At 39.0% G+C, this 23,444-nt stretch overlaps 3 protein-coding genes and 1 pseudogene across 3 annotated transcripts in view; all 4 read right to left on the reverse strand.

The window, feature by feature from the left end:
- The window catches only part of EIF3G (eukaryotic translation initiation factor 3 subunit G), a 767,140-nt gene that overhangs the window by 99,026 nt on the left and 644,670 nt on the right, over positions 1-23,444 (reverse strand). The window lies entirely within an intron of this gene.
- Positions 6,980-8,065, reverse strand: LOC125930577 (olfactory receptor 7G1-like; annotated as a pseudogene).
- Positions 14,437-15,868, reverse strand: LOC125930567 (olfactory receptor 7G1-like). The gene has a single exon (XM_049642443.1). It carries the CDS (start codon positions 15,866-15,868, stop codon positions 14,843-14,845), a length of 1,026 nt encoding a protein of 341 aa, XP_049498400.1. The 3' UTR covers positions 14,437-14,842.
- Positions 19,946-20,917, reverse strand: LOC125930573 (olfactory receptor 7G1-like). The gene has a single exon (XM_049642449.1). It carries the CDS (start codon positions 20,915-20,917, stop codon positions 19,946-19,948), a length of 972 nt encoding a protein of 323 aa, XP_049498406.1.

Genomic DNA, 23,444 nt, shown 5'->3' on the forward strand with positions numbered 1-23,444 from the left:
AGAAAGAAAGAAAGAAAGAAAGAAAGAAAGAAAGAAAGAAAGAAAGAAAGAAAGAAGGAAGGAAGAGCAAGGAAGGAAGGAATGAAGGAAAGAAGGGAGGGAGGAAGGAAGGAGACTTTGGGGAAATGATGGGTATGTTTATGGTCTTGATGGTGGTGATGGTTTCATGAGTGTATACTTACCCCAAATTCATTGAGTTGTATATGTTAGTATGTATAGCTTTTTTACATGTCAATCATCTCTAAAATAAAGCACTTTTAGAAATTAATTAGTTGATTATGTGTCATGGTTACACTATAAAAAACCCATCCATGCAAGTTCAATCCTCCTTCTTTTTTTCTCTAAGATTTCATTTTTAAGTAATCTCTACAACCCAACATGGGGCTTGAACTCACAACCTCAAGAGTCACATCCTCTACCAACTGAGCCAGCCAGGCACTCCTCCTTTTTCTTTCTGATTGAGCCCCACTAAAGCTTGGGTCAGGCAGCTTTGGGCAGAGCCTCCTGAATGTATTCAGAAGATATGCACCAGCATCAACTCTAGGACACTCCCATTTCCTGGATTAAGATGAGATATTTTTAGGATATTGATGGTAGACTCTTCCAAACAGGGAAGACTTAACTGGCTCAGTCCTGGGTGCATCCATATATTGTCTATAATTCTTATGAGGCAATGATTTAGAAAAATTTCTCTAATGATGCTTTCAGGGTAAATAACTCATCAGGGGTTGCCTGGATGGCTCAATCGGTAGAGCATCCAACTCTTGATTTCTAGGTTGTGAGTTCCAGTCCCATACTGGGTGTGCAGATTACTTTTTAAAAAAGGTTCATCAGGGGTGCACGGGTGGCTCAGTCAGTGAAGCAACCGACTCTTGGTTTCAGCTCAAGTCAGGATCTCAGGGCTTCGTGGGTTCAAGCCCCACATGGGGCTCTGTGCTGACAGTGCAGAGCCTGCTTTGGATTCTCTCTCTCCCTCTTTCCCTGCCCCTCCCCCACTCAGACTGTCTCTCTCAAAATAAATAAACTGAAAAAGCCTTTTTTAATATTTTTATTTATTTTTAAGAGAGACAGACAGACAGAAAGAGTGGGGGAGGGGCAAACAGAAAGGGAGACACAGAATCCGAAGCAGGCTCTAGGCTCTGAGCTGTCAGCACAGAGCCAGACGTGGGGCTTGAACTCGTGAACCACTGTAGTTGGTCCATCTCCTGTGTCAGAATCCTCATAGACAGGCACAAGTGTCAAGACCAATGGTCATCCCTACAAAGGGATATAAAAAAAACAGACATGGAAGGAAAAACATATGCTGACCATCCACTTCAATTCTGTGTCCGAAATTAAGACACATTTTAGAGAATTCTAGAACTTTCCACAAAATTGTGCCAGGGAAATTTTCTCCTGAGGATGGAAAAAAGCCCCTAGGGTTCAGGGTAGAAAATAAGCAGATCTATTAGGTATTGTTGCAAAAGAACATATTTATATCAGATGATGAATAATTAGTCACTTCACAGGTGAATATGATCAGGGCATCTTCAGCATATTCCCATCCACAGTCCCGAAGGACTAGTAGACAAACACCTCTCCCTAGGTGAAAACCGTAGACTAGGGAACTTCAGAGTACCTAGCTGCCAGGCCTAAGGAATGGCATTCAGCATTGCTTTCCCTTTGATACTAAAGGAGATCATTGGAAGCCCTGTTTTCAGGGAGAATGAAAACACAGAATGAACTAGACTGTTGTGCAAAAGTGATGGTCCCTGAGTAAAGGCTCACATGTGCCACCTAGTGACCTGAGCAGAGTGGCCACAGGCAGACAATTTGCAGTCTCTGTGGCCCTTCAGGGTTCAATATCCAAAGTCCCTCCTTAGTCAAATTCTTTTGCTATTCTGCTGATCCTAGGGTAGCAAAAATCCTTAAGGAACAAGGCTCAGAGAAGGAACAACTTACAACTGACTAATTCCCTCATCCCGGGAGGCCAAATGTTTGTGATTCTTGTCTGTCCACCTATTTCTTTTCACATCCATTTCAAGATTCTTTTATACATGGATGCAGTTCCCTTCTGTAATTAGATTCTAGCCTTGTTTTCTAAGGTACATTCAAAGGCACCCTTTATGGCAACAATCTAAGGAGGACAGACAGGACATTTAAACTAAAAAATATGGTTTATTATATGGAGATGAATAGATAAGATAGATGGATGGATGGATGGATGGATGGGTAGATACATAACCTATAAAATGCAAGAGATAATATGCATGATAATACAGCATATATACCCTAAAAAGCAAATTCTAAAGACTAACTACATGTATGGCTCATTGTAGTCTGTTTCTACATGTTATATTCAGTAGTTTCTAATGTATTCCCTATAATCAAAATGAACTATGCGTGGAAAAGTAACCTCAGCAAAATGGCAGATTAGGCAGCCCAAAGGTCTTGTCCTCTCACAGAAACACTGGAAAAAAAAAAAACAAGCAGAATTGGCACAACTTTGACAAAGCTCTTGAAAATAGTCAAAATTTATAGCAACCAGGTCACCTGCATAGCCCAGTCAGTTAAATGTCCAACTCTTGATTTTGGCTCAGGTCATGATCTGACAGTCATGAGATGAAGCCCCACACTGGGCTCTGTGTTGGACATGATGCCTGCTTAAGATTCTCTCTCCCTCTCTCTGTCCATTCTCTGCTAGGACTCTCTAAAAAAATAAATTATGGCAACCAAGTGAGTGCTCAATGAAGAAAAAAGCAATTTCTAACTGGTAGAAAAGTGTTGTGTCATTTTTACCTGTCCTTGCCCCTCCCCTTCCCCGGCATGACAAGAGTCAGTTCAGAAAAGGTCCCAGCCTGTGTTCTCAGTATGAGACCTGGGTCCAGGTATTGTGAAGAGGCAGAGTAGATCTTTTTTCAAATCATTCGGTATGTCTGTTGTAACTGGCCTGGGAGCTACCTGAAGGACTGACACAAGGAATGACCTCAGGCTGTAAAAATAGTAGGCATGGTTCAAAAACACCACCAAACATATTGAGGAGGGCACCTTTTGGGATGAGCACTGGGTGTTGTATGGAAACCAATTTGACAATAAATTTCATATATTGAAAAAAAATTAAAAAATAAAATAAAATTCTTTGAGCTTAAAAAACAACAACAACAACAACAACAACAAAAAAAAAAAAAAACACCACCAAACAAACTAGCAGCCTGTACACACCTATGGAAAAAGATTAAAGTCAAAACATAATGTAGTTCTGCTAAGCCCAAGAGCAAAACAGGAGAATTTTTCTTTAGGAAACTAGGATGTTTAAAAGCAACTAAGTAGGGGCACCTGGGTGGCTCAGTTGGATAAGCGTCTGACTCTTGATTTCAGCTCAGGTCATGATCTCATGGTTCGTGAGTTCAAACCCTGTGTCAGGCTCTGTGCTGACAGTGTAGGGCCTGCTTAGGCCCTCTCTCTCTGCCCCAACCCTGCTCGCACTCTCTCTGTCTCTCTCAAAAATAAATAAATAAACATTTTTTTTAAAAAATGCAAACAAGTATATGGAAGAATTTAGAAAGCCACATGCATGCCATGGCAAGACATATACTCTAAAAGAGCAGAAGATCCTAAACTTTCACATTGATCTCTACATTCAGTGCAAACTGGTTAAGTGTTGAAAGAGTACTGCAGCACAGATCCAATCTACAAAGACCGAGAGAGCTGTTTGTTTGTATCACTCCTGGCATTTAAGGAAATCTGTCAAAGCACTAGCTGAACAAAAGAAGGAATATAGATTTCAATGACCACATACAGTAAGAATTACACTCTTTGCGGGCCACCTGGTTGGCTCACTCGATTAAGCATCCGTCTTTGGCTTAGGTCATGATCTAGTGGTTCACAAGTTCCAGCCCCACATCAGTGTAGTGTGCTGACAGCTTGGAGGCTGGAGCTTGCTTCAGATTCTGTGTTTCCCGCTCTCTCGGCCCTTCCCCCACTCATGCGCACTCTCGCGCGTGCTCTCTGTCTCTGTCTCTCTCTCAAAAATAAATAAACTAAAAAAAAATATTTAGGGGCGCCTGGGTAGCTCAGTCCATTAAGCATCTGACTTCAGCTCAGGTCATGATCTCACCATTCCTGAGTTCAAGCCCCACACCAGGCTCAGGCTCTGTACTGATAGCTCAGAGCCTGGAGCCTGTTTCAGATTCTGTGTCTCGCTCTCTTTCTCTGCCCCTCCCCCGCTTGTGCGCGTGCACTCTCTCTCTTTCTCTCTCTCTCTCCTCTCTCAAAAAGGAACATCAAATTTTTTTAATCTTTTAATTAAAAAAAATAATTAAAGTCTTTGCAAATACACTCTGGGAAAGTCCCTATAAAGACTACTGCCACTTTCAACAATTTTTTGAAGAGCAAATAGTAGGATTTCCTCATTTTTATGGCTGAGTAATATTCCAGTGTGTGTGTGTGTGTGTGTGTGTGTGTGTGTGATATATATGTATCTTATAACTTCTTAATCCATTCATCCATTAATGGACACACATGGATGGACCTTGAAGGTATTAAGCTAAATGAAATAAGTCAGACGGAGAAAGCCAAATACAGTATGATCTCGCTTATATGTAGAATCTAAAAAATTAAAACACTAAACTCATTGAAAAAGAAATCATATTTGTGGTCACCAGAGGTGAGAGGTGGGGGTGGAGGAAAATTGGAGCAAGGCAGTCAAAAAGTACAAACTTTTGGTTATAAGATAAATAAGTGTGAAAAATGTAATGCACAACATGATGACTATAGTTAACACTGCTATATGATATATAGGAAAGTTGTTAAGAGAGTAGATCCTTAGAAGTATCATCCCAAGGAGAAAATATTTTTCTTTCCTTTTTATTATGTCTGTATAAGATGATGGATGTTAACTAAACCTACTGTGCTAATCATTTCACAATATACATAAAGCACTCCATCCTGCTGTATACCTTAAACTTATACAGTGATGTATGTCAATTATTTCTCAATAAAACTGTGAAAAAGAGGAGATTCGGATACCCAGAGCTATTATTATACTATTGACTTTGAAAAGCAGAAAGAAAAAAGAATGAAGAAAAGTGAGCAGATCCTAAGGGACCTATAGGACATCATCAAGTGAAAAAACATATGCATTATGGGAGTCCCAGAAGGAGAAGAGAAAGTGAAAAGACTATTTGAAGATAAAATGAATAAAAACTTCCCAAACATGATGAAATAAATGAACCCACAAATCTAGGAGACCCAGTGAGCTCCGAGGAGGATCATTCAAAGATACTAACACCAAAACTCATTATCATCAAACTGACAAAGCCAAAGGGAAAAAGAGAATCTTGAAAGGAGCTCATCACGTACAAGAACTTACGAGAAAATCAACTCTGCACATACGATAGAGCCTCAATAAGATGAACAGCCAATTTATCATCAGAACCATGGAGGCCAGATGGCATTGGGATGATGTATTTAAAGTGCTGAAAAAAACTGTCAACCAACAACTTCATATCTAACAAAATTTTTCTTCCAAAAATGAGGGAGAAGTAAAACATTCCCAGAAGAATGAAGCTGAAAGAGTTCATTACCCCTAAGCCTGCTCTACGAAAATATCTAACAGATTCTTTCAGGTTAAAATGAATAGACACTACACAGTAATTGAATGCTGTATGAAAAAAAATAAAGATTTCTGATAAAGATAAATGCATGGACAAATAAAAAACAGTACTGTATTTTTGGTTAATAATTCCAGTTTTTATTTCCCATTGGTTGTAAAAAAAAAAATGTAAAACATTTTAAATCTATACTATCAGCAACAATGGATAAATATTTAATTTGTGACACAAAGAAGAAAGGACCAAGCAATATAACAGCAGAGGTTTTGAGCAGAGGTTTTGCATGCTATTGAAATAAAACTGGCATGAATTCAAACTATATTTTTATAAATTTAGCATATAAAATGTAATGCCCATGATAACCATAGAGACAATTATTTGGATATATTCCAAAAAGACAACGAGAATGGATCCCAAAATATTTCTACAATAAATCAGCAAGGAAGAAAGGAGGGCAATCATGGAAGAAATAAAGAACATAAAAAGGTATCAGACATAAATAAAATAAAATTTTTCAAGGAAAAATTAAGTATCTCCTTATTAATAAGTATGTTAAAAGTAAGTAATTAAACTCTCCAATCAAAAGGTAGAGATTGGAAGAAAGATAAAGGAAACAAGATGTGAATGGGGCATCTGGGTAGCTCAGTTGGTTAGCATTAGACTCTTGGTTTCTGCTCAGGTCATGATCTCATACTTTGTGAGTTCCAGCCCCATGTCGAGCTCTGAACTGACAGTATAGAGCCTCTTTGGGATTCTCTCTCTCCCCCTCTCTCTGGCCCACCCCCGATTCTTTCTGTCTCTCTCTCAAAATAAAGAAATAAGCATAAAAATTTTTTAAAAAAAGGAAACATGATGTGAATATAGGTTGTTTATGACACTCACTATGGATCCACAAACAGTAATAGGTTTTAAATGAAAAAATAGAAAAATAGACTCCAGCCAATTCATTGCCAAAAAAGAACTAATATCAGAGAAGAAAAATAGACTTTAAGTCAAAAATATTAAAATTAACAAAGAAAATAAGATGGAAAATAAATAGATACACAGAGACAGGGATTAAAAGGTCAATAATCAAGATGATATAACAATTATAAACATACATAGACTAAACAACAGGGCCTCAAAATACATGAAGCAAACATGACAGATGTGAGGTAAGAAATACACATTTCCACAATGATACTTAGAGACTTCAATACATCACTTTCCACAAAGGTTAGTGCCCTTGGATAGATCAATGAGAGAACTTGAAAAACAGTATAAACAAACAAAACCAATATATGTAAACATTCCATCCAACCACAGTACAAGACCCATTCTTCTCCAGGATAGATCATATCAAGGCCATAAAGCAAGTTTCAATAAATTTAAAATATTGAAATCGTACAGTGTCTTTTCTGACCATCACAGTGTGAAGCTAGAAATAAGAAGAAAAAATGGCAACTAACAAGTATAGGGAAATTAAACAACACACTCCTGAAAAAACAATGGTATCTTACCCATGAGTTTTCTCAAGGCTCCCTTCATATCCCTGTTCCTCAGGCTGTAGATGAAAGGGTTCATCATTTGAGGGACAACAGTGTACATCACTGAAAGCACTGCAGTGTTTCTGGAAGAGTTAGTAAAAGCAGAACTAATGTACACCCCCAAACCTGTCCCATAGAACAAAGACACAACTGACAGGTGAGACCCACACGTAGAAAACGCTTTATACTTTCTGCCCACGGATGGCATCCTCAAAACAGAGGACACTATTTGAGTGTAAGAGAAAATGATTCCACACACAGGGATACCACCGAATAGGCTAGCTGCAAAATATATCAGGATGTTATTGACGAGGGTGTCAGAACAGGCGAGCTTGATGACCTGAACAACTTCACAGAAGAAGAGAGGGATTTCAACGTCTGTGCAGAAGGTCAGCTGCAACACCATCAGACTGTGCATCAGGGCATCCACAGTGTTAATGCACAAGGAGACTAGAATCAGCAGGCCACAGAAGTGGGAGTTCATGATGACTGTGTACCTCAGTGGGTGACAAATGGCCACATAGCGATCACAGGCCATTGCTGCAAGAAGAAAACTTTCCAAACTAGCAAAAACTAGAACAAAGTAGATCTGGGTGAGGCAGCCTGCATAAGTGATGCTCTGATTCTGTGCCTGGATATTCACCAGCATCTTTGGGATCGTGGTTGTGCTTAAACAGATGTCAGTAAAGGACAGGTTGGAGAGGAAGAAGTACATGGGGGTGTGGAGGTGGGAGTCTGAACTGACGGCCATGCCAGGATGATGAGCAGGTTTCCTAGGATGGTGACCAGGTATATGGACAGAAACAGAATAAAGAGAAAGGGCTTCAGTTCTGGATCCTCTGTCACTTGCATAAGAAGGAATTCGGAAACTGCTGTTTTGTTGCTGGGTCCCATGTTGTCGATGAATCTGATGGAGAAGGTGGAGTGACAACACAATCACATGTGTGTTTTCTAGACCAGCAGGAGGAGCATCACCAGTGACAGACACTGTCTTAGGATGAGACAGAGACTAACAGAGAGGATTAAGAAGAAGGTGCCGTCTGTATGCATGTGATTCTGTTCCTTTAACAAAACCTGAAGCTGATACACCAGAGGGTCATCCATTGTTAATTCCCACAAGGATCAAGAGGTAGCTAGTTTCAAATATTGCACTATCTGTACCATTTTGATTATTTGAAACATTTGGTAATTTTATGAAGAGAAACAGACTGGGGAGGCAGCTGAAGATTCTGTCTGGATCCCCAGAGACCTCAGAGGTAGGCAACTCAGATAATATACAATTATGTCGAGAACCAGGAATAGGAAGATTAGGTAAACTTTACCAAATTTCCTGTCCTCTCACTGCCACAAAATTGTAAGTAAATGCCACAGACTTGTTTAACAGTCATCCTGTTTTGTTTTGTTTTTTTAAAAAAGCAGATTTCTACTTAGGAAGAAATGGTCCTAGCCATACTAGAGAGTGGATACAACATTAATTAATGGAGACAACTGAGTATTGGTGCAAAGTACAAGGAAACATATGAAGAATATCATAGGCAGAAGGACCTTGGATAAGTTGGTTCTAATCATCTAATACATGTACTCTCTTCATGGCTTCCCTTGGATGAACCTGTAGTAAAACATCTGCCTTCATTTCCAAACATTGATGTAGGTTACCTGGCTGGTATCACAGTGTAATAATGATTGACATTACCCTCGAATGCACCATCTGGGAGATTTGTACTCAGAAAGGGCAGAGGGACTGAATGAGACCTAAGCTCCTGAGCAAGATGCATCATCTATGGGAGGAGGCTCAGATATGCCACTACTTTTCATAGGAAGGATTGCTGAAATAAGTGGTCACATGCACAGTGCAGTCTCTGTATCCCTAGAGATTCAATTTCCAAAGCTCCTCATTAGTCAAACAATTTTATTGTCACTGAGATCCCAGGGCAGTGCAAATCCTTCAAGACCAAAACTCTGGAAGGAAGGACTTCCCTGACCCTGTGTGTCCAGGTGCACACCATGTAATTTTCCTCACCTATGTCTGCTCATCTCCATTTCAAATGCTTGGTAAATGACACACCATCCTTCTCTAATTGGATAAGAGTCTTCTTGTCTTAGTTGTGGACAAAGACATTGCTCTCTAATCAATGACATCAAGAATTTTGGTACCTATTTGGGATGTAAGAGTACAGTGTGCAAGTTCATATATCTATTATATATATTTTAATATATCTTAAATAGTATATATTTTATGCTATATTATATGTATATATTTAAATAAGATTTTTAGATTTAAATTCAAGTTATTTAACATACAGTGTTAAGATGGCTTCAGGAGTAGAACCCAGTGATTCATCTCGTACATAAGACACCCAGTGCTCATCCCAACAAGTGCCCTCCTTACTGCCCATCACCCATTTAACCCATCCCCCCACCCAACTCTTCTCCAGAAACCCTCAGTTTGTTCTCTGTATTTAAGAGTCTCTTACGGTTTTTCTCCCTCTGTGTTTTTATCTTATTTTTCCTTCCCTTCTCGTATGTTTATCTGTTGTGTTTCTCAAACTCCATATATGAGTGAAATCATATGATATACGTCTTTCTCTGACTGACTTATTTCACTTAGCATAGTACCCTCTAGTTCCAACCATGTTGTTTCAAATGGCAAGATTTCATTCTTTTTCATCATTGAGTAGTATTCCATTGTGTATATATACCATGTCTTCTTTATCTACTCCCCAAGTATGTTAACTAGAATATAAATTAAAAAAAAATAAAAATATAGCAACAAAAAAAGGAATGCAGTTCTGAAACATGCTAAAACATGGACAAACCTTGAACACATCATGCTAAGTGAAATAAGCCAGATGCAAAAGTACATGTATTTTATGATGTGTCTTATATGAAATATCTAGAGTAGGAGAAATCATAAGAGACAGAAAGTAGACTAGAGGTTGTCAAGGGCTGGTTGTGTGACATTAGAATGAGTTATTGCTAAATGGCTACAGATTTTCTGTTTGATTCTGAAAAGCTGTGAAAATAGACGCAATGGTTGTCCAATATTGTGAATGTAATTTTGCCATTAAATTGCATACTTAAAAATCATGAAAGTTGTGTATGGTGTACAAAGTGGTCCAGTTTCATTCTTTTGCATGTGGCTGCCCAGTTTTCCCAAGACCATTTGTTGAAGAGACTTTTTTTCCCATTTTTTTTAGTTTTTATTTAAATTTCAGTTAGTTAACATATAGTACTATATTAGATTCAGGTTCACAATACAGTGATTCAATAATTCCATGTATCACCTGGTGCTCATCATGGTCCTCATCACCTATTTAACCCAGCCCCACCCACCCACCACCTCTCTGGTAACTACCAGTTTCTTCTCTATAGTTAAGAGTCTGTTTCTTCAAAACAGATGAACAAAGGGGAAGGGAAGCAAAAATAAGATAAAAACAGGGAGACAAACCATAAAAGACTCTAAAATACAGAGAACAAATGGAAGGTTTGTTCTTTGTAAATGGGCAATGGGCATTAAGGAGGGCACTTGCTGGGATGAGCACTGGGTGTTATATGTAAGTGACGAATCATTAAATTCTATTCCTGAAATCATCATTACACTATATGTTAACTAACTGGGATTTAAATTTTTAAAAGAAGAAAAGTAAAACAGAATAAATGAGTTTGTTTTTCGTTTGGCCTCTCTCCTTTTTTCCCTTTGCTCATTTGTTTTATTTTTTTAATGTTTTTATTTATTTTTCAGACAGAGAGAGACAGAGCACAAGTGGGGGGAGGGTCAGAGAGGGAGACACAGAACCCGAAGCAGGCTCCAGACTCCGAACTGACAGCACAGAGCCTGATGTGGGGCTCGAACTCACGGACTGCGAGATCATGACCTGAGCTGAAGTCAGACACTCAACCAACTGAGCCACCCAGGTGCCCCATCATTTATTTCTTAAACCACATGAGTGAAACTGTATGGTATTTTTCTCTGACTGACTTATTTCCCTTAGTATAATGTTCTCTAGCTCCATCCCTATTGTTGCAAATGGCAATGCTTCATTCCTTTTTATGACTGAGTAATATTTCATTGTATTCTTTATTCACTCATCAATCAATGCACGCTTGGGCTGTTTCCATAATTTGGCTATTGTAGATAATGCTGCTATAAACATTGGGGTGCGTGAATCCCTTTGGTTTAGTATTTTTTGTATTTTTTGTTAGTACAATTGCTGAATTATATGGTAGTTCTATTTTTAACTTTTTGAGAACCTCCACACTGTTCTCCACAGTAGCTGCAAAAGTTTGCATTCCCACTAACAGTGCAAGAGGGTTCCTCTTTCGCCACATCCTCACCAACACCTGTTTCTTGTGCTGCTGATTTTAGCTATTGTGACAAGTGTGAGGTGATATCTCATTGTTGTTTTGACTTGTATTTCCTTGAAGGTCAGTGATATTGAGCATCTTTTCATGTGTCTGTTGGCCATCTGGATGTCTTCTTTGGAAAAATGTCTATTCATGTCTTCCGCTCATTTTTGTTTGGATTATTTAGTTCTTGGGTGTTGAGTTTTATAAGTTCTTTATATATTGTGGATACTAACCTTTTATCAGATGTGTCATTTGCAAATCTCTTCTCCCATTCCATAGGATGCCTTTTAGTTCTGTTGTTTTCTCTGCTATGAAGAACCTTTTTTATTTTGATGAAGTCTCAATAGTTTGTTTGTGCTTTAGTCTCCCATGCCTCAGGAGACATACCTAGAAAGAAGTTGCTACAGCCATTGTCAAAGACGTTACTGCCTGTGTTTTCCTCCAGGACTTTTATGGGTTTAGGTCTCACATTTAGTTCTTCAATCCAGTTTGAGTTTATTTTTGTGTGTGATGGAAGTCCTAACCACAGCAATCAGAAACAAAAAGAAATAAAAGGTATCCAAGTCAGCAAGGAGGAAATAACTTTCACTATCTGCAGATGACATGATACTCTAAACAGAAAACCCAAAAGACTCCAACAAAAAAGTGCTAGAACTGATAAACAAATTCAGTAAAGCACACAAAAACAATGTACAGAAATCAGTTGCATTTATATGAAGCAATAATGAAGCAGCATAAAAAGAAAATAAGGAATTGATCCTATTTACAATTTTGTTTTACACTAAAAACAACAAGATACCTAGGAATAAACCTAGCCAAAATGGTGAAAGACCTAGACTTTTATAACTATAATATACTGATGAAAGAAATTGAAGACACAAAGAAATGGAAAGACATTCCATGCTCATGGATTAGAACAAATATTGTTAAAATGTCTATACTACCCAAAGCAATCTATTCATTTAATGCAATCCTTATCAATATATCAACAGCATTTTTTCACAGAAGTAGAACAAACAATCCTAAAATTTGTATGGAACCATAAAAGATCCCATATACCCAAAGGAATTCTGAAAATAAGTTAAAAACAGAGAGGGAGGCAAATCATAAGAGACTCTTAAATACAGAGAACAAACTGAAGGTTATTATAGGAGTGGTGGGTAGGGCAATGGATTAGATGGGTGATTGGCATTAAGGAGGGCACTTGTTGGGATGAGCACTGAATGTTATATGTGAGTGATGAATCACTAAACTCTACTCCTGAAACCAATATGACACTATATTTTAACTAACTTGGATATAATTAAAAAATTTTTTATTTTTTAAAATTTACATCCAAATTAGTTAGCATAGAGTGAAACAATGATTTCAGGAGTAGATTCCTTAGTGCCCCTTACCCATTTAGCCCATCCCCCCTCCCACAACCCCTCCAGCAACCCTGTTTGTTCGCCGTATTTATGAGTCTCTTCTGTTTTGTCCCCCTCCATTTTTATATTATTTTTGTTTCCCTTCCCTTATGTTCACCTGTTTTGTCTCTTAAAGTCCTCATATGAGTGAAGTCATATGATTTTTGTCTTTCTCTGACTAATTTCGCTTACCATAATACCCTCCAGTACCATCCATGTAGTTGCAAATGGCAAGATTTCATTCTTTCTGATTGTAAAATGAAAAACAAGAAAGAAAAGCAACACCCGTGGCATCACATTTCCATACTTCAAGTTACATTACAAAGCTGTAGTAATCAAAACAGTACAGTACCAGCACAAAAACAGACACAAAGATCAGTGGAAAAGAATAGAAAACCCAGAAATGAATCCACAACAATATGGTGAATTAATCTTTCACAAAGCAGGAAAGAATATCCAATGGAAAAAACAAATGGTGTTGGGAAAACTGGATGGCAACGTGCAAAAAAATGAAACTAGACCACTTCCTTATACCATAAACAAAAATAAATTCAAAATTATTAAAGACCTGAATATGAGACCTGAAAGCATAAAAATTCTAGAGGAAAACACAGGCAGCAACCTCTTTGACACTGGCTGTAGCAACTTCTTTCTAGATATGTCTCCTTGGACAAGGGAAACAGAAGCAAAAATAAACTATTGGGACTTTGTAAAAATAAAAAGCTTCTGCACAGTGAATGAAACAATTAAACTAAAAGGGAACCTATGGAATGGGGGAAGATATTTACAAAGGACATATCTGATAAAGAGATAGTATGCAAAATATGTAAAGAATTTATAAAACTCCACCCCCCCCCAAAATAACCCAATTTAAAAATATGCTAGGTGAAATAAGTTAGTCAGAGAAAGACAAATATCATGATTTCACTTGTATGTGGAATTTAAGAAACATAACAGATGAACATAGGGGAAAGGAAAGAAAACTAAGATAAAAACAGAGAGGGAGACAAACCATAAGAGAAGTTAAATACAGAGAACAAACTGAAGGTTGCTGAAGGCGAGCTGGGTGGGAGGATGGGCTAAATGGGTGATGGGCACCTATTAGGATGAGTCCTGGGTGACACATGTAAGTGATGAATCACTAGGTTCTACTCCTAAAACCAATACTATACTGTATGTTAACTTGAATTTAAATAAATAAATTTAAAAATTTTTTTAATGTGCAGAAGACATGAATAGACATTTTTCCAAAGAAGTAATCCAGATGGCTAACAGACATATGAAAAATTTCTTAATATCATTCATCATCAGGGAAATACAAATATCTTTATTATTTTGGCATTTTACAATCAGCATTACTTTGTCTTAGTAGAAACGATGGCTTCCTCACTGATCAGGATCAAAGGTGTAACCAAAATCTTGAACCACTGAGATAATCACATAATAACAGTTTTGTAGACAATAAAACTGAGTATAGTGAATGTTGATGTTAACCCTGCACTGACACAGTTTACCAGTGACAGGTATCAGGAATTACTGGAGTATGAAAGAACAGCTCCTCCCATGTCTCACAATTGGTTTGTCTCTGGAGTATAATCCACATGGCCCTAACCATGAGATTAGGCAGAATCAAATCTCTGCTATAAAACACAAGCTTGTTCGATCCTTTTCCTGACCTATCCAACTTCTCCCACTTCTCTTTTAACATTTCAGTATAACCCTTGCCTTGGGACAGCTTGTGAGGAACCTACCAAAAACACCAAGCTTAGGAATGAAAACTTATTTTTGAAATACAACAGAGCTATACAAAGAACAAATCAAATTTCAACCCAAAATTACAATCAAGTTGCCCATGATGTTACCTAGTCAATTTAGAAGAAGTTGGTGATGCAAGAATCAGACATTCAGAATCACCCAATATTTCTGTCACTTTGATTCATTCTAGAAACCCCAGTCCACACAGATAACACAGTCACAGAAGAGAAGTTCTACTTATCAGTTTCCTCAAGGCTCCCTTCATGTCCCTGTTCCTCAGGCTGTAGATGAAAGGGTTCATCATTTGAGGGACAACAGTGTACATCATTGAAAGCACTGCAGTGTTTCTGGAAGAGTTAGTAAAAGCAGAACTAATGTACACCCCTAAACCTGTCCCATAGAACAAAGACACAACTGACAAGTGAGACCCACACGTAGAAAATGCTTTATACTTTCTGCCCACGGATGGCATCCTCAAAACAGAGGACACTATCTGAGTGTAAGAGAAAATGATTCCACATAAAGGAATACCACCAAATACACTAGTTGCAAAATATATCAGGATGTTATTGATGAGGGTGTCAGAACAGGCGAGCTTGATGACCTGAACAACCTCACAGAAGAAGAGAGGGATTTCGACGTCTGTGCAGAAGGTCAGCTGCAACACCATCAGACTGTGCACCAGGGCATCCACGATGATAATGAACAGGGGGAGTAGAATCAGCAGACTACAGAGGCAGGGCTTCATGATGACTGTGTACCTTAGTGGATGACAAACGGCCACATAGCGGTCATAGGCCATTACTGCAAGGAGACTACTTTCTAAACTTGCAAAAACCAAGATAAAGCAGATCTGGGTGAGGCAGCCTGCATAAGTGATGCTCTGACTCTGGGCCTGGATGTTCACCAGCATCTTTGGGATCGTGGTTGTGCTTAAGCAGATGTCATTAAAGGACAGGTTGGAGAGGAAGAAGTACATGGGGGTGTGGAGGTGGGAGTCCGAGCTGACGGCCAGGATGATGAGCAGGTTTCCCAGGATGGTGACCAGGTACATGGACAGGAACAGGCTGAATAGGAGGGACTGCAGTTCTGGATCCTCTGTCACTTTCATGAGAAGGAAATCTGAGACATGTGTGTCATTTCTAGATTCCAAATTGGTGATTAATCTGATGGAAAAGATAGATTTAATCAAATGTGTGTTTCCGAGATTGGCAGGAGGAGCATCACTGGAGGCAAAAACCATCTTGGGATGGGATGGAGACTAATAGAGAGGAATAAGATATGGGTGCCTTCTGTATGTGTATTATTCTGTTTCTTTAAAAATGAAAAAGACTGAAGCTGATATAGTAGGGCATCAACAATTGTTAAGTCTGGAAAGGATGACTAGGTAGTCATTTTTTACAACTACATTGTTTATGATGTTCTGTTTATTAAAATATTTGGTGATTTTATAAAGAGAAACAAACTGGTGAGGCAGCTTAAGAGTCTGTCTGGATCCCCAGAGATGTCATAGGCAGACAACTGAGATAATACATACATATGTCAAGGTGAACTTTTCCAAACTTCCTGCCCTCCTACCACTTCTAAACTGCAAGTAAATGTCAGAAAATTTTATAAGAGTCATCATATTTTTTGAAAGACAGATTTCTATTCAGGAAGAAATGGTCCTGGCCACACTCGAGAGTGAATATGATATTAGTAAATGGAGCATTAATAAAAAGCACGAGGAAACACGTGAAGAAGACAACGGACAAACGGGAGGACCCTGGGTGAGTTGGTTTCAATCATGTGGTGTGTGTGCTCTCTTCACAGCTTCCCCTGGATGAACCTGTAGTCAAACACCTGCCCTCATTTCCAAACATTGAGTAAGGGGTGTGAGGTTACCTGGTTGGCATCATAGTGGAAGGATGACTGCCATCTCTGATGTACCGTATGGAAGATCTGCCCTCAGGAAGGGCAGAGGGATTGAGTGAGACCCAAGCTCCTAACAAGACAGATCATCTATGGGAGGAGACTCAGGAATGCTACTACTTTTCACGGGAGGAATTGTTGAACGAGATGGGCACAGGCAGATTGCAGTCTCTGTATCCCTGGAGGTTTAATTTCCAAAGCTCCTTATTAACCAAGAAATTTTATTGTCCCAGAGATCCCAGGGCAGTGTAAATCCTTAAAGACCAAGACTCTAGAACGGTGGAATTACAGATGGTGCTTTCTTGACCCCATAAGGCCAGGTGTACACCATGTCCACCTGGGTCTGTTCATCTCCATTTCAATCCTTTGCAAATATAGGTACACCATCCTTCACTAATTGAAATGCAGTCTGCTTTTTTTTTTAGCTATTAATGAAGGGATCTCTATCCAAAGAATGACATCAGTAAGTCTGATACCAATTTTAGTTGTGAAAGTATAGTTCATATATATTGATATAAATAATACATTTAAAACCAAAAACAGTAAAATACCTAGGAATGATGCTAACCAAAGAGGTAAAAGATCTGTACTCTGAAAACTATAGAACACTTATGAAAGAAATTAAAGAGGGGTGCCTGAGTGGCTCGGTCGGTTAAGTGTCTGACTTTGGCTCAGGTCATGATCTCGTGGTTCATGGGTTCGAACCCCACATCAGGCTCTGTGCTGACAGCTCAAAGTCTGGAGCCTGCTTCAGATTCATTCATATTCTCTCTCTCTCTCTCTCTCTCTCTCTCTCTCTCTCTCTCTCTCAAAAACAAATAAACATTAAAAAACAATAACTATAACAAAATGAAGCAAATTGCTGAAGCCAGCGGTAAAAATATGTGAGAAGACAAGACTTAAGAATATATAGGCTATATTAAGCCATGTAAAATATGGAACACAATGATAACAGTTAAATCTTGTGGAGTACTTGCTACCTGTCATGCGTTGTCCTAAGTGCTTACAATGCTTTTGAGGGTAGACTCATCAGCAGGAGTTACATTTCATACAATCAGTAATTATTTTTGCCACACCAAGGTTACATTAAGTGGATGGCATACAATCCTATTCTCAGAGAATAGATTAAAGGGGATATATTCAGGATGATTCCGGGCAATATCAAGTAACAATAGAGCCAGAGTTCGACAGACGTCTGTCTTCGGGCATCATATCTGGATAAGATGCCTGTATCTGTTGCAGCCATCAGTGCCCGTGATGGAAACAAGCCCTAGACACAATCACCACATGGAAAAATGAATAATTTTTCCTCTATATTCCCTACCTCTTAAGTAGTTATCAAGAATATATAACATTTCTGGGGCACCTGGGTGGCTCAGTCAGTTGAGCGTCCGACTTTGGCTCAGGTCATGATCTCACAGCTTGTGAGTTGAAGCCCTGCATTGGGCTCTGTGCTGACAGCTCAGAGCCTGGAGCCTGCTTTGGATTCTGTGTCTCCCTCTCTCTCTGCCCCTAACCCACTTGCATTCTGTCTCCATCTCTCTCAAAAATAAATAAACATTAAAAAAATTTTTTTAACAATATATAACATTCCAGGGGCACCTGGATGGCTCAGTCGGTTAAGTGTCCAACTTTGGCTCAGGTCATGATCTCACAGCTTGTGAGTTGAAGCCCTGCATTGGGCTCTGTGCTGACAGCTCAGAGCCTGGAGTCTGCTTTGGATTCTGTGTCTCCCTCTCTCTGCCCTTCCCCCACTTATGCTCAGTCTCTCTCTCTCAAAAATAAATAAACATTAAAAAAATAATATAACATTCCTTGGCTAAAATCAGTAACACAAGAAACCATAGGCATGGACATGGATGTGGAGAAAAAGAAACCGTCATGCACTGTTGGTGGGAATGCAAACTGGTAAAGCCACTGTGGATAACAGTATGAAGATTTCTCAAAAAGTTAAGAATAGAACTACCCCATGATCCAGTAATTGTGCTACGGGATATTTACCGAAAAAATACAAAAACACTAATTTAAAGAGATACATGCATGCACCCTGATGTTTATTGCAGCATTATTTGCAATAGCCAAATTATGGAAACAGCCTAAGTGTCCATTGATAGACTAATGGATAAAGACATGGTATATTATATATATTATATTATATTTTTTATAGCATATCATATCATATCATATATTCAAGGGCTCCATGAATGGCCAGATTCAAAATTTCGACTTTGGCTCAGGTCATGATCTTGCAGTTCATGGGTTCGAGCTCCACATTAGGCTCTGTGCTGACAGCTCGGAGCCTGGAGCCTGGAGGCTGCTTCAGAGGAGTGAAATCTTGCCATTCAGAGCACTTGAATATTATGCTAAGTGACATAACTCAGTCAGAGAAAGATAAATACTGTATGATTTCACTCATATGTGAAATTGAAGAAACAAAACAAACAAGCAAAGGGAAAAAAAGAGAGAGAGGCAAACTAAGAAATAGATTAACTATAGAGAACAAACTGATGACTACCAGAGGGGAGGTGGGGGGGCGAGGATGGGTGAAATGAGTGATGGGGTCAAGAGGACACTTCTCATGATGAGCACCAGGTAATGTATGGAAGTGTTGAATCACTATATTGTACACCTGAAACTAATATAACCCTATATGTTAGCTAACTGGAATTAAAATAAAAACTTAAAAATATATATATAACATTCTTTATTGCTTGTGTCTTTTAGAGGCACAGTTACTTTCTTTTAGCAGGAACAAAGGGTTTTGTTTTGTTTTGTTTACTAATTAAGATAAATCATTTCACTATCATCTCAAGCCACTGAGATAATCAGATTATAGCAATTTTACAGATGATGAAACTGAGTGTAGTAGATGCTGATAGTGTCTTTGCACAGATACAGTTTACCAGTGATCACTCAGGCAATTGCCAAATTAGGTATAAAAGATCAGCTCCTCCTGTGTGTCATAGCAGGCTTATTTTCGAGGTGCAGTTCAAAAAGTATAATAATCTGTGGAATTGGCAGAATTTTGTCTCTATGACAACAGACTTATTTGGATCCTCTCCATGATCCATCCAACTTCTTTTCTTTGAGTGTTGAAACAAAATCACTAAATGCCCTACCTTGTGTTCAGCTTTATGGACCTGACCAAAGAAACTGAGTTTGACAATGGAACTCATTCTTGAAACATCACAGAACTGTACAAAGAACAAATAAAGTTTCAACCCAAAGTTAAGATGAAACTACCCATCGTGTTCTATAGTCATTTTAGAAGAACTTGGGGATGCAAGAATCAGGCATTCTGGCTCACCCAATATTTCTGTCACCTTGACTCATTCTAGAAACCCCAGTCCACGCAGATAACACAGTCACAGAAGAGAAGTTCTACTTATCAGTTTCCTCAAGGCTCCCTTCATGCCCTGTTCCTCAGGTTGTAGATGAAAGGGTTCATCATTTGAGGGACAACAGTGTACATCATTGAAAGCATTGCAGCATTTCTGGAAGAGTCAGCAAGGGCAGAACTAATGTAGACTCCAAAACCTGTCCCATAGAACAAAGACAACTGAGAGGTGAGACCCACACGTACTTTATACTTTCCACCTGCTGGTAGCATCCTCAAAACAGAGGACACTATCTGAGTATAAGAGAAAATGATTCCACACAGAAGGATACCACCAAATATACTAGTTGCAAAATATATCAGGATGTTATTGATGAGGGTGTCAGAACAGGCGAGCTTGATGACCTGAACAACTTCACAGAAGAGAGGGATTTCAAGGTCTGCACAGAAGGTCAGCTGCAACACCACCAGACTGTGCGCCAGGGCATCCATGATGCTAATAAACAGGGAAAGAAGAACCAAAAGGCCACAGAGATGGAAGTTCATAATGACATTGTACCTCAGTGGATGACAAATGGCCACATAGCGATCATAGGCCATTACTGAAAGAATACAACTGTCCAAACTTGCAAAAACCAAGACAAAGCAGATTTGGGTGAGGCAGCCTGTGTAACTAATAGATTTGCTCTGTGTCTCGATGTTCACAAGCATCTTTGGGATGGTAGTGGAGGTGAGACAGATGTCAACAAAAGACAGGTTGGAGAGGAAGAAGTACATGGGGGTGTGGAGGTGGGAGTCCAAGCTAACAGCCAAGACAATGAGCAGATTTCCCAAGATGGTGACCAGATACATGGACAGGAACAGGCTGAAGATGAGGGACTGCAGTTCTGGATTCTCTGTCACTTCCATGAGAAGAAATTCTAGAATGCTTGTTTCATTTCTGAGTTCCATATTGTTGATGAATCTGATGGAAATGATGTGGTAACAAGGCAATGAAATGTTGATTCCTGGGCAAGCAGGAGTATCACCAAATGCAAGCACCATGTTGGGAAAGGAAAGACTTAAGTGGAGAGATGCCTTCTTTATGCATATTATTTTGTTATTTTGAAGAAAGATTTAAAGTTAGTAAAGCAACGAGTAAACATTTGTTAATTCTGGAAAGCGTTGAGGAGTTGTCATTTTTAAAATTACACTACTCATTCTGTTTTGATCATTTGAAACATTTGGGGGCACCTGGGTGGCTCAGTCGGTTAAGCATCTGACTTTGGCTCAGGTCGTGATCTCACAATTCATGAATTCAAGCTCCACATTGGGCTCTGTGCTGACAACTCAGAGCCTGAAGCCTGCTTTGGATTCTGTGTCTCCTTCTCTCTCTGATCCTTCCCCGCTCATACTCTTTCTCTGTCTCTCAAAAATGAATAAATGTTAAAAAAAATAAATAAAAGTAAAATAAAATACAAAACCATTTGATAGCTTTATTACAAGAAACAGGTAATCAGACTGATAAGTCTATCTGGATCTCCAGCTCCTTCCACAGAGACCTCACAGCCTGGCAAAGAGATAAGGAATTAAAAGTTAGAGGGAAAATGCCCAAGCTACCTCTTGGTAACAATCACCGTATTTGCAAATGAGCATGTTCTTACTGAGAAGGAAAATAGTATTTCCTTATAGAGAGAGAATAGGGGACTGGCAGAATGATAACTATTTGGGGATTGGAGGAAAGATACAAGGGAACATGTCAACAAGATAGAAGACAGGAAGGAGGCAAACAGATATCTTGATTTTAATCCTTTTATGTATGTACTCTTCTCAAAGTTTCTGCTGGATAAACGTAGTAAAATACAGGCCCTCATTTCCAAATACTATGGGACATCGGTTTACCTAGGTGACATCACTGTGGAATAATGCAGGTCGTCTCTGCTAGGTGTTGAATGATAGAGACCAGAGCTCTATCCATAGGAAGAGGAAAGGGACCAAGTGAAGCACCAGGCCCCTGGGCGAAAGGGATCATTGCTGGGATGAGACACAGGTATGCTGTGTCTTTACTGTGGCAGGGCTGTTGAGTGAGGATGTCACAATTTATAGTCTCTGTGCCTCTGGAGGATCAATACCCAAAGCTCTTCATTAGCCAAACAATTATATTGTCATTCTGATCCCAAGGCAGTGCAAATTCTCTTAAGACTAAAACAATAGAAATGAGGAATTCCAGATGGTTGACCTTATGAGTCTAGGTGTTCACCACTCATTTCTCTACCTGTTTCTGCTCACATCTATATCACAGAGCTTGCAAATGTGGACATGACCTCCTTGGCTGAGTTCCAGTCTTCCTTTTTTTAAAGATAGAACCAATGGGGGCACCTGGGTGGCTCAGTTGGTTAAGGGTCCACTTTGGCTCAGGTCATGATCTCACAGTTTGTGAGTTCAAGCCCCGCATGGGGCTCTGTGCTGACAGCTTGGAGTCTGGAGCCTGTTTGAGATTCTCTGTCTCCCTCTCTCCCTGTCCCTCCCCTGCTCACAATCTGTCTCTGTCTCTCAAAAATGAAAAAACATTTAAAAAAAATTTTAAGATAGAACCAATGGCATCTGTATGTAATCAATGATATCAGGAAGCCTGAGAATTGTAGGTGTGAACCATATATACATAATTCAGCCATAAGAAGGAATGAAATCCTGACAGGTGCTACAATACGGATGAACCCTGAAAACATTAGTGAAATGAGCCAGATAAAAAAGGACAAATATTGTATAATTTTAGTTTAAGGTAACTTGAAGAGGCAAATTCATAAAGACAGAAAGTAGAATGTGGTTACCAGGGGAGGGAAGAAAAGGATTGATTTTTTATTGTGCTGGAACATATTAATAGGTGTGTCTGTGCTATTAAAATCATATTGATACTGGCAGGGTGAGCAAGATCTCATCAGGAAATATTTCGGGGAAGTTTATTTTCCCTGCTTTTTTATTCTTGTGATATTGAAAGAACATTTCTGAATTTTCACTTAATGAGTCACTTGCTTTAGTGGCTCATTTGTAAAGTGCTTGAATTTCTTTTTAAACATTTTTTTAACATTTATTTATTTTTGAGAGACAGAGACAGAGCGTGAGTTGGGGAGGGGCAGAGAGAGAGGGAGACACAGAATCTGAAGCAGGCTTCGGGCTCTGAGCTGTCAGCACAGGGCCCGACGCAGGGCTCGAACCCACGAACCGCGAGATCATGACCTGAGCTGAAGTAAGATGCTTAACCAACTGAGCCTCCCAGCTGCCCCAAAGTGCTTGAATTTCTTAGTCTTTACCTTTTGGATTGTGCTCATTCTTTTAAGAAATGCTTAATTTCTCTGTGGTAATAAAAATATTTTCTTATATCATCTTCTGAAATATTTAACCCCTCTGATTCTTGTGTTTAACGCTTTGGTACATTGGAATGAATTTTTTTAGGGGGGAGGAGGAGTAGTAAAAAATGTATAGCATAAAATTTACTATTTCAGCCATTTTAAGTGTGCAATTCCATGGCATTAAGAATATTCACAATGTTGTATGACTATTACCACTATCCATCTCCTGAACATTTTTATCA

This window comes from Panthera uncia, chromosome A2 (assembly GCF_023721935.1).
Source record: "Panthera uncia isolate 11264 chromosome A2, Puncia_PCG_1.0, whole genome shotgun sequence".
Lineage (NCBI taxonomy): Eukaryota > Metazoa > Chordata > Mammalia > Carnivora > Felidae > Panthera > Panthera uncia.